At 46.4% G+C, this 14,669-nt stretch overlaps 1 protein-coding gene and 1 long non-coding RNA gene across 2 annotated transcripts in view; one reads left to right on the forward strand and one right to left on the reverse strand.

Moving 5' to 3' along the window:
* The window catches only part of LOC138066872 (uncharacterized), a 33,864-nt gene extending 20,548 nt beyond the window's left edge, over positions 1 to 13,316 (forward strand). Inside the window, exon 3 of the long non-coding RNA XR_011140482.1 lies at positions 13,259 to 13,316. This is a non-coding gene — a long non-coding RNA (uncharacterized lncRNA). The remainder of the gene's footprint in view (positions 1 to 13,258) is intronic.
* LOC104151395 (calpain-14) overlaps positions 1 to 14,669 on the reverse strand; it is a 36,025-nt gene that overhangs the window by 9,938 nt on the left and 11,418 nt on the right. Inside the window, exons 5-16 of the mRNA XM_068940114.1 lie at positions 14,372 to 14,441; positions 13,300 to 13,418; positions 12,335 to 12,471; positions 11,043 to 11,217; positions 10,293 to 10,358; positions 8,819 to 8,904; positions 7,469 to 7,543; positions 6,638 to 6,801; positions 5,754 to 5,929; positions 3,115 to 3,320; positions 2,540 to 2,576; positions 1,592 to 1,654 (exon numbers count right to left, since the gene is read on the reverse strand). Coding sequence (XP_068796215.1) covers positions 1,592 to 1,654; positions 2,540 to 2,576; positions 3,115 to 3,320; positions 5,754 to 5,929; positions 6,638 to 6,801; positions 7,469 to 7,543; positions 8,819 to 8,904; positions 10,293 to 10,358; positions 11,043 to 11,217; positions 12,335 to 12,471; positions 13,300 to 13,418; positions 14,372 to 14,441 — 1,374 coding nt within the window. The remainder of the gene's footprint in view (positions 1 to 1,591; positions 1,655 to 2,539; positions 2,577 to 3,114; positions 3,321 to 5,753; positions 5,930 to 6,637; positions 6,802 to 7,468; positions 7,544 to 8,818; positions 8,905 to 10,292; positions 10,359 to 11,042; positions 11,218 to 12,334; positions 12,472 to 13,299; positions 13,419 to 14,371; positions 14,442 to 14,669) is intronic.

Here is a 14,669-nt window from a genome sequence, read left to right on the forward strand (position 1 = left end):
AAGAGAATTAAAATATACACACATACACACACACACATTTAGTATTAAGTCAGTTTTCTCCCTCTTTTGTTTTCCCAGCATGTCCTGTCTTCATTCTCTGCTTTTCTGGCCCCACTCCAGCCACCATGGAGATCAATGGAATGAGTCCCCTTGAATATGACAAGACACTCAGCCTGCAGGAGCTGTAGTCTGCTCTGGTGTAGGTTCTCAGGGCTCCACAGAAATCAGTGCAGTAGAACAGATTTACGCTGAGTGAGGATCCAGACCATTAACCTTTAAGTCCTGGGGGCATCTGTCCCATCAAGCACACTGTTCAGAGAGCTGCTTCAAGTATTTCCCTTTTATCATTTACAAGCAGAAGTGGAAACTTTGGAATGCTTCTTTTCCAAATTTTTCAAAGCAGAGGTTTCCCCGCCTTGTTAAACAAATGTCACAGTTCTTAGAAACTGGAAACTTGAGTATGTTTGGCAGACTTATTTAAATATCACTCCCCCTCCCTCCCACCAAAAAGCCTATTTTCAGATCATTGAGATATGTCAGGGTAATACCTTGAGAAATGACAGTACTTCCTTCCCATGCCTGTGCACATTTGTGCCTCCTGACAGCAAAGGACCAACACCTTGCAGCAGGTGACAGCCTCTACTACATCTGAAAGCCACATCATTTCCAAAATCAAAATTTAAAAAAAGTGGCAAAAAAGTACATCTGCTTGTTTATAGCAATATTTTGATGGAAGCTGTTGCTATCAAAAGTGCCAATGTGTTTTTGTGAAATTTTCCATTTGCCACATTTGCCAAATACAGGGTACTTCGCTAAATAAATGCAACCTTTTCCAAAAAAGAAAATATTTGCGTCTCTCAGAGCAGCTAATGGGATGCCGGAAGGTCAGTTCCTTCCCAAACCTGGGCCATAGAGATCACTGATAAGAATCTTTCACCCAGGCAATTTATCTTTCACTAGGAGAATTACTGAGCAAAGGAGGTGATGGGATACTTTATACCTCCTTTGCCTCACAAAGCAAGCTAGCAGCCATCAATCTGTGATGAAGGAACGTGAGACAAGCGCCAATATTTCAAAGGGTGTTCTCCTCTAATAAGCGACTTTCCTCAGTGAATGTAAGGATATCCTTCAGAGTAGGATAGGTTCTTGTAGCCCAGCAGTCTGTCCCCAAGTCTAGCAGTAGGAATTAATATTTAGTGAGAGCACGCAAGCCTGCGATTAGGGATGTTAGAGGGTACCTCCCTGTCTGGACCTTTAGTATTTGTTTGGACTTGCTGTCCATCAGTTTGTCTAACCCCTTTTGAATCTGCTCATTCTGTCACATCAGCAATGACTTGCAGCAGCATGTTCCATGAGTTCACTCCCTGCTGTGCAGAGGAGTTCTCCTTTCACCATTGCTAACCTATTCCTAAGCCTTGTTGGTGCTTCGTAGTCAAATCTGCTCCATGGAATCAGTACTGTACACTTACCCCAAACCCCCCGTGGCTCCTCTCTCTTCCCCACATTCCACCTCCAGACTCCTTCGTGTGTCCATGCGCTTTTACTTTGGTAGAGCTACATAACAGCCTTTGCAGCTCATGCATGCACTTACCTGTTCAAAGTGCTTTGTGAAGAAGTCTTCCCAAATTTTGCCTTCATACCTATCAACAATTTCCTTTAGGATATAAGAAAAATTATTAATTCAGTGAAGAGAAGTGTGATCCAAGATATAGTCACTGAAGTTGCTCTCTCAGAGCTGTACTTCCTTCCCCTATCCTGCCACCTTCTCCCCACCGTTGCAATCCGTGCTGTTGGCACTAACGCAGCTCACTGCTTGGATAGCTCCCACCCCATAGAAATGCTACTGATTGGAAAGTAATACTCAAATCACCCACAGCAGGGAGAAAAATCTCCCCTCCAAAGCAGCCCGAGAAGGAAAAAAGGATAGGGTTCACTCCATGCCAAGAAGGAAGAGCAAGGTCTCTATCCTGCTTTATACGGGAGAGTAAAATACATGAAGAGAAGGAAGGGCCTTGTTTATGCCAGGGAAATGGACTACGTTATAATCCCCCACCCCTTTGCACTAGTTGCAGACGTGTCTGCAGAGGCAGACCACACGGCCATTGAGCTCGGTTATTCTGAAAACAACCTACGGACCACTTCATGAGAACAGTACTGCTCAGGTCCCATAATGTCTTCAAAACCTTCAGGGCATAAAAGGAGCGGGGAGGAGTACCAGGGAACGGACAAGGAGTCTCCTAAAGGCCACAGATAGGAAATATTGCCAAGTAAGATGATCGTATTAAGAGAAATTTGCATAAAAGGCAACTAATGAACAAAGATATCAAATAATCCCCACCTCGCTCCTGGCATTTGATTACTGTTATTGATATAGCCAAAGACACTGTGGCTGTAAACCTAGTTGCCCTTTTGAAAGGGCCACAACACAAGCACTCACATTCTCACTCAGCCTCTCCATAGGCCAGAGCAACAGGAAAAATCTGAAGTCCAGGGCTGAAGACAGAACCCCAGACCTCCCACTTCCCCTATACCAACTCACCTTGGAGAGGGTGAAACTGGGGCTCCCTCCCATCTCCCTGGAAATGGGGAAGAGCAGGCATGTTAAGGAGATACCCCACACTTACATGTTTGTCTCATCACAGGGAGCATCTCCTATCCCCAGGTAAGGGCCCCACCCTGCTCTTGCACCATATGATTTTTCCCCAGTGCTACAGCTGCATTAGGGGAAGCGACCATACCTATAAGGCTCCCAAGTGCTGGTGGCATTTAAAATCTCCAAGGCACCTTTTCTGTAAAACCAACCACTTCACCACTACCAGCAGAGTCCCATAGCAAACAGGGTTTTCCCTCTCCAGTCTCAAACATGAGGGTGCTGCAAGAATACCTTGCGTGTGCCTAGCTCAACTCTTCTTGAAAGGAGAGGGCCAAAAGCAGCACCTCAACCACCGAGCATCCAAAGCTAATAGACACCTACAGCCAGCCCCTGCAGAAGACAAAGTGCTCTGTCTTTTGCATAGAAAAATCCTTACACCGCCCTCCCCGTAAGACTAGAAAGACCTGCCATCCCACCATCCCAGAGCATTAGCTGCCAGCAGAGGAGCAGCAGCATCTCACCGAAGAACATGCTTCCGGGAGAAGACCCGTAGGATGAATTCAGACTCCTGATGGGGCTCCAGGGTGGATGGGACAATCACATAGACACCAGGCTCCAGGTGGAAGTCCTGAGTCACTTCCCGCTCGTCCACAAAGACCTGGTGTTTGTTCACAGGCTGGTGCCTAGTGAAAAACGCTGGGGGCAGCTTTTTGTTGCTTTCTTGGTACTGTTAAGGGAAGAAGCGCAAAATAAATGTGTTCCACCCTGGCTGAACAAATGGACAAAAGGCATACGGAGAAGTCGTAGGCAAGACAGAGACAGCCTGCCTTTATACCTTGGACTTCCCTGCAGCACAAGCACAGGAACCCTGAAGGGCTCTGCCTCCTGCCAGGACACGCTCGAACTCACCACACACCATCCCTGTCCAAATGTTAGGAATTTAAAAGAATGGGGCTTCCTGTAACCTTATCTACAGCTTAATAGACTTTGCAAGGAACAGTGTTGACTGGGAGGAAAAGTAATTTCTGCCATCCTAAGCTACTACAAAAGTCATTTCCACATTTGCAGAAGTGGTTGCAGGCAAGAGCTGCGCTAGAAACTGCTCTTCCCTAGTTAGGGCACTCCTCTTATCCTGTAAGCACTGAGCACTTTGTCTCCAACCAGTCCTTTGCACTAGGGATCTAGAAGTGGATGACTTTTTGGAGTACCCATGTTCTGAACATACTGCAGAAGCAAACTAATCCCTAGCCCTAACTCTGTGCATGAGTCCCTGATCTGCCTGGCGCTCTTAACTCTCACAGACATTTTGCTCTGCAGGCCCCCTTTTTACAATGGGAAGACTGATCAAATGTTGATCTCCAGGCAACACTGAACTGATTTTTAATGCCACTGAGTGCCCAGAACATAAGCCAAATAAATAAACCCACCAGCTAAGACCCCTGTCATCTCCTGATCTTGGCTGTTCCTCCAGACATTCAGTCATTTCATTCCCCAGCCTAGTGGCAGAGATGCTATTCCTTTTCCTTTGCCAGTATTTTTCAAACTAATAGAGCAATCTTTCTTCTGAGGGGTACAGAGTTGCTCTTCTCCATGCCCTGTATGTTAAATTCAAAGTTCTTATACTTCAGTCAACACCATGTTGCTGTAATTCTAATTCCTTAGAGGCTCTCGGTTCACCCTCTCTCAGTATTGATCTTGGCAACTGATACAGGCCTGAAATTTAACTCCGGGCTGTCACCGGCCTCCCTCCTACTCCTATTATCAGGGGTGCTGCACAGCAGTGTGCTACGGCCACACTCAGCTAGGAATTTTAATTCACTTTTAACCTTGATAGTGCCAAAAAAAAAAATTTCATTCAGGAAGGACCGGCCTCTTCCCACATGGTAACCATGCTAGAAGTACAGTACCTAGGAACATAATTATGCTGTCCGTACCATACACCCAAACTAGTTCTTTACCTACCCAAATTCATGGCGACTCTGATTTTAGAGGTGTTCTGAGTGGTGACGGAGGGGAAGATATGTCATTTCAAGGTAGAAGGAGCTAAATCTTACCCTGTTTTACATAGCCCTCTGAAGTTGGGGCAAAAATTGGGACATATGTGGGAGTTTAACTTCCAGAGCCCTTTCTCAGGTCCCAAAGGCTCCTGGCTAAAGAAAATGCTGGAAAGACAGCTGGGCTGAGGAAGGAGAAAAAAACACCTGCAGCATCTGCTCCAGAGCGTCCCTGACCAGGAATGAACCTGCAGAAAGGACAACGTGTTGATCTGGTAAACACAGACACCACTTCTAATGCCTAAGAGGGTCCAGTTTAGAAGCTGAACAAATAACGCCATTGTTCAAGACATTTGGGCCTTCTTGATATGGCTGTTCTTCAAAAGAGTCAGTTGATAACTCTGCATCAACAGGGACTTACTGTGATGCCTTACTGAGCTCAAATGCACTGCGATCAGTTGCTGGCCAAGGGACATAGGCAAACCCAATCCATCGACACCACCATAACAGCTGCATCAGCCCAGGTGCCCCAGCGAAGAGCCAACACCAGTGACAAGGGACTCACCTGTAGGCCCATCTGCAGGGAGAAGAGAAACAGAGCATGTCAACCAGGGAGCCTTCTGGGTCCCAAACAACACAGCCATACCATTGCACTGGGGAGCAGCTGTGTAGGTCCCACTGGGTTCTTTACCTTCTGAAACCTCAGCCCCTCCATTAGAAGACCTTTCCCCACAGCCATCTCTGTGTAACTGTGCAACCTTATGGCAGTAACAAGAGCTGTGGCCCTGTTTAAAGTGAGGAGAGCGGCTCTACAAGGCTCTCAAATAAACAGAGAATTTGTGGGGGAAGCTTCAGTTCCTCCTAGGAACCTCTGGCACCCTCTCCAAGCCCTTGCACACACTCTGAGAGGGCAAAATCCCAGCACGCTCTGGAACGAAAGGCATTTCTCCACTGCTCTGTATCTGACACCCAGCTTGCTAGAGAGGCAACAAGCTGGGCTCCCTCAGGCTCTGTGCCCAGCCCTTCTGTCCAAGGAGACTGGTCATAGGCAAGGAGAAAAGAGCACAGATCACCCTGTGCACTACAAGGTCTTTAAAATTCTCCCATATGCAAGGGCTAGGAAGTTTCCCCAGCTGGGCAGAGAAACCCAGCAAGAATGACAAAGCATTCTTTTGCACCTTGTAGAGGGAAAAGCCAATGAAAAGGTGATGAGCTCGGTTTCGGTGTTTGCTGCTGTGTTTCTGGATCAGGGATACAAGCACATTGCAGGAACCCAGGCTTTTTTTACTGTCTTCTGCTGGCAAAACTTCGAGCCAGTACTGAGGGTTCATCCAAGATGTGTCTAAGAAGCAAAAGGAAAAAAAAAAAATATGCCTTGACCTTGTTTTCTATCACAAAAATCGCTTGCCATCTTCCTACACAACGCCTGGTCTCAGATTGAATGAGTCACAGGACATCTGGATCTATGGATCCCATAGGGATCTAATCTTAGGGAGCAGTTTACAAGTTTATCAGTAAACCCCCTGTGTAAGATAGAGGGAAAGCCCAGGGACAAGGAACTACATTTCTGCTGACCTGCAGCCAAGAGTTTATTTCACTTATAAACGTATTATTATTCCTCCGTCACTTCTCGTGCTTGGGCTATCTGACTTCAGGCCCTACCTACTCTGTTTCCAGAGGGGCTGAGCCCCTGCATTTTCTGTTCACTTCACTTAAAATTCTACATCCTCAGCACCTCCAAGGAGCAAGTTTTAATGGACAAGTCTAAAGTCTCGAGGTAGTTCACTGCTGACAACTGATCCTAGGACTCCTGCAGCTTGCTTCATACCACAACCAGCCCCTTTCCCTTTGTTTGCAAGTAACACGGTCTCTATGGTGGCAGATGCTAGTCAGAGTCCTTTAGCTGCGTCTTTCCAATGTTTGTGCAGAGGCTCAAGGAGGAGCACTTTCTGTTGTCAATTTTGTGTTAAGAGGTATAACATGCTGGTACCTGAGCCAGCAGAGAAGCGTCACCACAGAGGCCCCCAGAAGAGCCCTAAGCACCACTCACCTGTGCGGAACCCCCAGCTCCCTCCTGCTGTGCTTCCTTTAACCCATCTCCCACTCTTCAGTGAGTACATCCACTTCTTCCCATCTTCCTGGCTCACCAAGTCCGGAGTTAATTTACAGATCATCAGATCTACAAAATGAATCTTAAAATCTTGCAGAGACATCCTGGGAAAAGAGTGCCAAGAGACATCTTGTCAGCAGTCTAGTTTAGTCCATATGGCTTATGAAAGGGAAAGGCAGCGGGCAACTTCGAAGCCACACCATTCTGTGTTACATATGGTAATACTCATACTACATGAGGTGGGGAAGAAGCAAGTGTCTGCTTCAACAGCAGCATCTAGCAGTAGCAAAGGCACGAATGAAGTTTCAGCAAAGGACAGCAGCACTGAGATTGAAATATCGCCACCAAAGAGACCACAGTGAAGTGACACAGGCAGCAACATTGCCACCTCGTGGCACAAGCAGTAGCAAAGCCATGAGAAGACAAATCGATACAAGTAAGAGCTTCCCAAAGCTATCTTGAAAATAGAAGGCAGGACAAAAGCCCTTGAAAGTTGCCCAGGTCTCGGGCAGCCCTGGGAGACCTGGGCAGTGCCCGGCTTCTCCCTCCCTCCTGACATTTAAGACCAATGCACCTCTTCCATGTCAGCACACCTACTGCTGCTCACATCATCGAACAGAGAAGGATGGCAAGTGAGCAAGAGAGGGCTGTTATAAAGCAGGTCACACATGCCTCGACCTAATTGGCAACAGGAGAAAGCAAGGTGCTACTTCAGCTCCAACCACGGCCCCAGAGCTACCAGAGAGAGGAGAGACAAGACTGTGCCATTACCAGAATTCTCCATCCTCCTTCTTTTTCCTCAGCAAGATCTTCTCCTTTGGGCTCAGCAATTCCCACTTATAAGAGCTGAGAGCAAAAACATGAGTGACTAACCAAATCCAGCTTCATTCATATTAAAGGCAGAGGACACAGCTTTTCCTCCATAAAAGCAGGCCAAATCCCTGTCCCCACATTTCTCCATGTTTATCCCTCACTAAACGCAGGCTCCCTGTGCTTTCAGCCCTAGGAGATTCTCCACAAGCACTCCAGATCCCATGAGGTGCAAGTAAAATGCTTCAGCCTCTCCAGCAGAGGCCAAAAGCGCTCCATTTCCATCAGTCAGTCCTTTCACTTACACATGCAGCTTCCAAGTGCTTGAAATATAAAATTCTAGCTCTGTTTTGTTGGTTAATTTTCTGTCAAAGGAGACATAATAAGCATTCGGCATAACGAATGAATGACTAGGACAGCACAAGAGGCAGCTGGGAGTCATTTAAAAGGCAGGGCTACAGTATGTTCCTCATTATGCTCCTCAACAGCAGCAGCTGGTACATTGTCACCAAGCGACAGACACACATTGGAGCAAAGTTACCACTCCGCAGACAAGGTGAAAGTCACTCACACCCCCAACACCTCCCTGGGCTCTTCCCTCCTCCCTGCCCCCCCCACCCCCCACCTCAGCACACAGGGTCTGTGCAGGTGAAGCAACTGAAGCTTGGAAGGAAGGAACATCCTTTGCTTCAGAAAGGGACAGGGCTACAATTACCTGCAGTCTGGAATACAACCCACTGTCCTTCACGGGTCCCAACCAAAACATCCAGCAAATACAAATATAGGGCCCATTTCCCTTATGAGCTGCTTCTTCTGATCTATACCCAGTCCTACTCCCCCAAAAAGCCAGGATGGAGGCCTTCTTCACAGCCACCACTCCAACACTGTGCAGTATGTGGAGGTTTTTGCATGGCCCCTCCCGTGACAAAGGGCTGCATGCCCTGAAACAGACTCTTTGTTTAAAGCCTCCTGAATAGCTAACCTATCCCTGTGACTTCACAAGCCATCAGATCACAGCAACATGGTCAGCATCCGATGTTCATATTATGTTTCCTCTGACATTCAAAGAGTGAAAAAAACAGAATCCAGTTCATTGAAGCAGCCCGTATGAAGTGAGCCCAATTGCATGAGCACTCACTGCTGGAGAAATATAACTCCATTGAGTGACTGCTTGGAAATCAGAGGGTCTGTGCAAGCAACTGTCACTTATCTTAACGCTGCTCTCAGCACTAATTCACGCCTGAAGATGGCAGCATCTTTCCTACAAAGAAACTTTCCCTCCTGCTCAGCATGAGACCGCTTTAAACTCACCTGTCACTCCAGTCTCCTTTCCATTCAATTTTTCCCCACGGATTTCTCAGTCTCACTAAGTTTTCTGGTCCATAGCGACAGGTCACCTGCAGAATACAGTAGCGCTGTGCTCACTAAGGTCTCAGCAGTTCTCATCTGATTTACAGCCCGATATTAATACAGCAAAGGCTTTGCTCTCACACATGCCAGCAAATATGATCAAAAAAAAAGCTATGAACATGCAACTCTGAATGCAGATACCAAAAGATTAAAAGGCTTTACCCTACTTTTTATAACCAGAGCCAGAGACTTCATGGATTCCTAATTTGGACGCTTAACAGCAAGTTCTTCCTCCTTTCCAATACCTATTCGCTCTGTGCTTATGTCAAGGCAGGAACGTACTACCATGAAAGATAAGTCCCATCCCAGTGCAACGGCACAGCACAATGCAGCTAGTGGGGTGACCACATAGACTAGCGCCTCACGAACTGGGATGCCACAATCAAAGAAGAGGCAGGCTGACTAGGAGCTTTCTTGACAGCAAACAGCAGAATAGCTGACTTCGCATGGGCTCCACGTGCTCAGTCCATCCCTTACTCCTGCCCGGCCCTTTACCCTATCAGAGGGGCTAGCCAGACTGACAGGCATGTAGGTGATAAAGTTCTTATCTAATACCCTCCTGCTGTGTGTGGGACACACAGGCACGTGCCAGGCAGCTCACGGTACCTCTCCCAGCCTCTCTAGTAGCTCTTGCTGAGGTACTGAATGTGCTTTCCCTCACATCTCTACCCTATGCCCAAAGCCTCACAAAATCCTTTGCCATCCTTGTCAACGTCCTTCTGGAGCTGGAGAAGATGGTCAGCCATCAATCCAGGAGACAAAGGCTGGAGCTGGGCTCTTTGGGAACTATTATTTTACTGTCCCATGCCACTGGACTAGATATCTCCAAAGGTACCCCCATAACTCATCTGCAGACCAGTAGGGTCTGCTTGGTATTCCCTGCACAGAAGCCCAGTCTGGCTCCTTTGTTTTTAGCCTTGACTCTCATTTCCATATGGCCCTTACATTCAATTGTCTTTACTGCTGTTACCCCTCTGACTTCAGCAGAAAACGTTTTACTCGAAGCGGGCTTCATCTCAGCCTCCCAGCATACCTGAAGGCCAGTCCCTTCCTCCTTAACAGCTAAGGTGCATCTGTCAGTATGCAGAGGCTGTGAGTAGAGTCCTGTGAATCATACCCACCCTTAGAGATATGCTGAGCTCTGACCATTAACTATCCTTTACATCAAGCTCATGATATTAAAATGGACACGCTTTAAAGGGAACCTTTAAAAGTTCCCTTTTAGACTTAGACTGGGGGAGGAGGAGATTTGGAATGGCATTGAAGGAGAACATATATACCACAGTTGCCCCGGTTAAGGGCTGAACCCATGACTGCAACAAAACTTGCTGACATCCAGACAAGTCTGGACACAGGATATTAGGGCTGTTCTTACCTTTCTAATACCAGTCACTGTGTAGGCATGGCCAGCAACAAGCCCATTCCTCAGGACCTTTGTTGTCTGCGTACAAGGAAGAGAAAGAGGAGGAAAGTAAACCTTCTGTTCTACCTCTAATTACACAGCAGACTCATATCAACACCAAAGAGACCTGCACCAGCATAAGCAATCACCCTCAAATGAAGACTGGTTTGAACTGAAAAAGAGATAGGTCTGAGCACCTAACAGCCACATTTTGCAGCATGGTTGGAATTGGGAAGGTCCCTTCGTAAACTGGGGATCTCTGGCTAGAGATCACCTCTTTTTTTCCAAAGTCCAGGAGGTTAGGCTTAGATTTGTAGAACAGTAGGGTTTCGCAACAGCTGAAAGGTTAGCTTAAGGCTTGGAAGCCAAGATTTGAAGTCATGTGCTGACCTCTTCGATCTTAGCTATAAGCTTACTTCATGACTCTCTGCCTCAGTGCTCCATCTATAAAAATGAAACATTTATTTAACAAAAATGGGAAAATGCAGCAGGTCCTTATTTAAGGGAGGTTCTTTGATAGATAAGCCACCTCCTAAACATAACAGGAAGCTGAGGGCAGCAGAGAATCCCTGTGCAAACCTTAACAAGAGCGTGATTTTTACAGAAGCTCACATGTAGCAGCTTTGAATCTTTAGAAGAGTCACAATGACTAGCTCAGCAGAGGGAAACAGGTCTTCAAAGGCTTTTAGCTGTGAGGCCCTTTGATGCCACAGCAAGTCTCACCCCTAAATGTGTATGACAGCCCATGAGAGATCTGCTGTAGGTTGCTCTTGTCATGATATCCCATAGATCAGGAGGAGCTGCTGCCAGCTTGATCGTTATATTAACACCACCTGTGAAATCCACCAAGGCTTCTGAAACTTGCCCAATCTGCAGATCCTCATAGGAGCCGTAGAGTCTAGCAAAAGAGACACTAATATATTATCTGGGGTAGTGGCAGATGGTAGCTTGAGATCAGCGTGACAAGGAAAGCCAATAACAATAAAGGTTTGCAAAAGCAAAAGGGAAGCTGTAACCCATGTTCCGTTTTAGGGCATCTTTGGCATTTAAGAGGGGAATCTAGCAAACTGACTCCAATTGGCCATAGTCTGAAAGGGACTCCTTATTTCACTCAGTTCCATCCCACATCTCTTCCCTGAGAAGTTGTGATGGGCATGTTCTCACTTCTCTGATAACTCAGCCTTAGCAAACGTTGACTGAACATCTCACCAATGACTGTGCTATATTTACTGTGCCTTGAGAGCTCAGTCTCCAATCTGATTTTCTTCACCATTGCCAAGCAACTTGCTCCTCTCTTTTTGCCTAACACTACCACCAAATGAAAAATAGTTTTCATGCGGTCTCTCTCTCTCAATGTTAACTAGGATTCTCCCCACTCTGCAGAGAGTATTTCAGCCCAAGAACAAAGTCCATCTGCTATGCCTTGCTTTTTCCTTCTTAGCCTTTGTAAACCACTCCAGACTGAAAAGCAAGAGAGAGAGAGAGAGAGAGAGAAAGAGCGCGCACAAGAGAGCCCAGTATTCTTGGTGTGCTAGAGAAAGGAGCAGGAAATCTCTACCAGGACCAAAGGGCAATTTCCTCAGCAGAGCCCCAAAATGAAGCCCCTTGAGGGTTCCTCAAACTGGTAACACAGCAAAGGAGGCATTAGAAATGACAAGTCGCCTTGGAAAAGATCTGTATTTGTGGCCTCCGGCTCCCCTGCAGCGTTTGCGAGAAAGACGTCATCTCAGTCATCCCACCCCAAACAACACTAGAACTCAGAGGACAGCCACCCAGGATAGATCTGTTTTCATGCCTACTTCTGAACCCTTGGATTCTGTACAAGGGCTTGAATAGATAACAGCTTCCACAGTAGCAGCTTTTACTGTTTAATAATAGAAAGATGAGAACCATTTACTACACTCCAAGTGAGGCAAAAACCTAGGAGATACATTTATAAGTGAGAACAAACTGTGTAGGCACCACACAACATATTTCAGAGAGATTATTTGCATAACTTGGAATGAGTCACTTACTTGGCATATGCCTTCTCCAAAAGGGCTCCCCAGAACACATTCTTATAAACTGAGGAAACAAAGACCAGCTCCCCTGCTTCATTCACCGGCAGGCGATCATCAACCACCACATCAACCCATTCACCAAAGTGCCAGAACTGTCAGGGGAAAAGAATGAGCAGCTGTTTCCCTTGGAAGGAACCTCCCTTTAGAACAACAGAAAAGGCACTGGGGCTGAGCTGCAGGCACAAACTGAGCTGCCTAGTGGGGAGGACTGCATTGGGTCAGCAAGATTTGCTGGCTCACCCATGCAGCCAGTCCCACCCAGGCAGAGGAAAAAACAAACTGCATCAAGTATAAAATGGGGATTAAGGGAAATCTGATACAGCTGGGCTTTTGTTGGGGGGGGGGAGGGCGGTGAAAGGGCGGAGGGGTTCCTAATTGCAGGGTGCCAGAGCTGCAGTAAGAGCTAGGCAAAGTGGGATGGGTAGAAGATTGGTGTAAATGTGCTTGAGGCCTGCTGACTGCTGCCACCACGTAAGATGGGGGGTGGGGAGAGCTGAGGACCTGTGACAGCTTGAGGGAAAGGATGGAGCAGCAGGAAAAGAGGAGAAAGCAGCAGCAACAGCAGCTAGAGAAAGCCTGAGGAGCTTAGCAGGAACCAGATAGCTGGGTGTAGGAAGAAGAAAAGGGATCCACAAGTGTCTCACTACAGCTCTGGGGAGCCAGGGAGACTTTGGTTGGATTAAAATCAGCATGGGGTACAGCTGGAGAGATGGGCCAGGCTGAGACACATCCTCAGAGTGGCTTGTAGTTGATTCCCTGCCTGCATTGCCTGGAGGGAGGGGTGATGGGTTACCCTGCTGGCTACTTCCCCCTGGCCAGCACAAACCGAATACATATTATCTAAAGGTGTGATATTTGGCACCACCAAACATGACACAGGATTTCTGAGGACCTCCTATATTGCTGGGGAGGAGATGTACCCGGAAGTGGAAAATGCCAGCGTATTTCCTGTCAAAGCTCTGGTTTTGTGGCACAACTGCAGCCAAGATGTCCTGGTGGAACGTCAGCGCTTCCAATGCAGCGAGGAACCAGCAGTTCTCTGCGCCAAAACAAATGGACAAACACGGTTGACTGAAAAGTCAGTCATCAGCCAAGTTGAGAAATACCATTAAGATCCTAGCGGAAGACCTATTGTGTTCATTTCTTTAAAATTATAAAGACACACACAAAATGAGATGATCTGGATGTGTGCTTTATTAAACCAGACCCTGTTTGTTTTATGGTTGTTCTCTTGTGATCTTTTCATTTGGATAGTGTGCGGTCAAATAGGAAATCTAACAAGAAATAGCTGTCAATGGAAACATTCTATTTTTTTATTGACGTTACAGGGTTTTTTTTTCTGTTCTCCGGAGAATATACTATTAAAAAAACCTTTCTCTTTTTCTTTGAAAAATTAACTTCTCACAAGAGAAAAATCATTTCTCTTGTGAGAAATGATACAGGATAAGTACAGGCAAGACTGTACTTATCAGACTTTGTGTCTACAGGATTAATTAATTCAGTCCTGATCCTACCCATTTAGCAGATACCAATATATCCTTTTACCTTGGGTAACACAGGCATAAAATTGATTTTCTCAGCTCCAAAGCTGGGAAGAGAATGTACCCACACTATCTAAGTCTTAGGTACACAGATAGCATGAGTCTCAGATTTTCCTGCTTCTGTGGTATCTGTTCAGTTGTCAAGCAGCAACATCACAGACCACGAGGTGCACATGGTCTCTTCAAATTCCAGCACTAGCGTAGACAGAAGCAACAAAGTGCCACTTTCAGTTTGTGGAGACACCTCTCACCCATCAAATCCCACCTTAAAGCTTGCCAGGCTTTTTACTGAGCCTGTCCCATCTTAATTGATTCATTCACATTATGCCAACTGAAAGAATTAGGATATGTGCACCCTCTAGTTGTACACTAAGTTTTATATAGTCAAAATTCTTCTCAAATGTTCTCTTTACATAAGTACATAGATATTTACACAAAGGAGCTTCCTTACCCACTAATCCTTGGCAGAGATCAAGTTGCTTTCTGTTTGCAGCATAAAATACTGGAGCGCTGTGTAAATCCTGGGAAGCACAAGCCCGAAAAGAAAAGAAGGAGAAAGTCAAGTCACTCACAAGGGAACTGTTTTAGCTTGAAGTCAAGGATTCTCTGACTGCAGAGCTGTGATTTCATGAAATGAGAGATTCAGTGGGTTCCCAGACCAGGATGTAAAAACCTCATGGCTAAGTGGCACAAAACATTCTGCCTGTTCACAATACTTAGACACGGTAGCTTTGCCGCAGCAGACACTA

The sequence above is a fragment of the Struthio camelus genome, chromosome 3 (genome assembly GCF_040807025.1).
Source record: "Struthio camelus isolate bStrCam1 chromosome 3, bStrCam1.hap1, whole genome shotgun sequence".
NCBI classification, from domain to species: domain Eukaryota; kingdom Metazoa; phylum Chordata; class Aves; order Struthioniformes; family Struthionidae; genus Struthio; species Struthio camelus.